Source organism: Borostomias antarcticus (genome assembly GCF_949987555.1).
Source record: "Borostomias antarcticus genome assembly, chromosome: 3".
Taxonomy (NCBI): domain Eukaryota; kingdom Metazoa; phylum Chordata; class Actinopteri; order Stomiiformes; family Stomiidae; genus Borostomias; species Borostomias antarcticus.
This window is the reverse complement of record NC_140236.1, coordinates 22043901-22046045: the sequence shown is the minus strand read 5'-3', so window position 1 is coordinate 22046045 and position 2145 is coordinate 22043901. Positions and strand designations below refer to the sequence as shown.

Here is a 2145-nt window from a genome sequence, read left to right as displayed (position 1 = left end):
GCCCCCCAGCCGCTCCACTCGCCTAATTTAGTAGAGATTGTTTGTCCTTCCTCTGTTATTCCTCTTTGCTATTACCATACTTTTCCACAGATTGATGCCATCCACTTTGAGGTCAAAAGCTCCTCCACTCCTGGAAAGGTCTATACCGTAGACATACAGGTATAGATGTGCACCTGTCCCATGGGTAGCAGTGGTGGGCCCTGCAAACACCAGGCTGCTGTCATCCTCCACCACAGAGTGCCAAGCACCACTTTCCTGCCACAAACAGCAGCGATCAGGGCAAAGCTACTCTACATCGCAACTGGTAGTAAGTAAATACAATATGGGGTAAATTGTGCTCTCTTCTTGATAAAGTTGATTACGAAAAGGTGTCGTACAGTGTAGTATAAACCCAATAGTGCTCTTGATGGAGGGTGTAACATTTGGTGGTTTTATCATATTCTTTCATTTTCAGAGGATAATGTTGATGTCCAGTTTTTGAAGCCGTTAAGAGAAGAGGTGCTACCGACGGGGACAGACCTTGACATCACCAATGACACCTGCCGAGAAGACACAGATGTGGAAATGGTAGCTGAAGAGATTCAACAGGCTGGTTCAGAGGAAGGTACAGTATTCAATCAGTATTCTTTCAGGAGACCTAATGAAGACATAGCCCTAGTTCAGTGTGTGATATTATTTAGGGAAGTATACCAGTGCATAGCCCCATATAGTATAGTGCCTATTAACCAGCTAATGAAGACTTTCTCATGTTATACTGTACTCTAGTGGTGGAAAGAGGTACAACAACCCCCACCACTCAACTAGGACCCTGGTTCTTCTTGTTCTTAACTTATTATTGGATCTTGTTTTGCAGTATCAGATCAAGCCCCAGCAGCAGGATTTGCTGAAATGTGCCAGGAGCTGTTAGCCGTGGTCAACAGTGACTCGTCTTTCACAGCCGCAGCAGAGGCCGCAGTAAAGGCCTTTGAAAAAATCAAAGGCAATCCCTCCAAGATCATCACAGCCTTACACATGTTTGGCCGCTACACAAACACCGGCTTGGCATCTGTAAGGTCTAGAGCCATCCGTAGGGCAGCCAGGCATGCCGGCCCTGCAATCCATGCACAGCCAACAGCAGTAGCCAGACGCAGGCTACGCTTGGGTGGAAGACGTCGACTCGCTGCTGGACGCCCTGCCAAGGTCACGACAGGTCCTGACCAAGTTTACGGCCAGTCAGCCAACAGGGTCCGAACACCAGCTCCCCATTATCTGGCACACTCGGTGTCAGAGGGCAGAAGACACCCAAAATGAAGGTAATAGTAACTCAATTGTTTACATTTTTATTCTACATGGTATGAGACATCCAGTCATCTGTCCTCCTTTCCCACTCTTTCTCTGTTCTCTCTCTACTCTTAATAAGAAAAACCAGAAGGTCCACACACTATAGCTAATTTTAAAGGGCCCAGTATCTAAGGTAAAAGTAGCATTCCATTTATTCAGCATATTTGTGTTCTTCAGGCTGATCATGTTATGGTTCTGGCCGTTCGCCCCTGTTCCTGGCCCGGACCCTCATCCCTCGCCCCTGGTCCGCTCTGCTCGCCCCTGCTCCTGGCCCGAACCCTCATCCCTCGCCCCTGGTCCGCTCTGCTTGCCCCTGCTCCTGGCCCGGACCCTCTCCCTTGGTTTTGGCATGTCTCATACTGTGTTTTTAGTTGCTGGGGGGGAATCCTGTGTTTTATTTGGAAATTTGTCTTAGGCATAGTGTCACAGTTGCAACAAGCCGACAACAATAAGACATTGACAACAAGTAAACATACAACATTCAGTACAGAGCATCAGACTTATGTGTTTAATAAACAATAATGAAATGTGTTATGTATTTCTGAAATGCTTACCTTTTCTGGTGGGTTTATAAGGTTATTTTATGTCTGGCGATGCATGTTCTTCTAGACAAATTAAGTATTCTTGTGTCAACTACACAACCTATGTATTGCACAGGTTTGTTCTACATTGCACTACATTTTATTGTGTGGAACTAAACGTGTGTTGCACTGAACACTCAATTTCTTGAATGTCTTGAGTTCAGAGTTATTCATTACAAATTACACATGACCATCCCCCATATTTTTGAATGAATATGATTCACTGAGAATTGTAGGAATACAA

The 2145-nt window shown here is 45.5% G+C and overlaps 1 protein-coding gene across 1 annotated transcript; it reads left to right on the top strand.

Moving 5' to 3' along the window:
• Positions 1–237: 237 nt before the first annotated feature.
• LOC311307158 (uncharacterized protein) lies at positions 238–1622 on the top strand. Its single transcript, XM_084435960.1, has 4 exons — positions 238–307; positions 455–604; positions 854–1292; positions 1498–1622. The coding sequence occupies exons 2-3, from the start codon at positions 565–567 to the stop codon at positions 1288–1290; spliced, it is 477 nt and encodes a 158-aa protein (XP_084292086.1). The 5' UTR covers positions 238–307; positions 455–564; the 3' UTR covers positions 1291–1292; positions 1498–1622.
• The last annotated feature ends 523 nt before the right edge of the window (positions 1623–2145 follow it).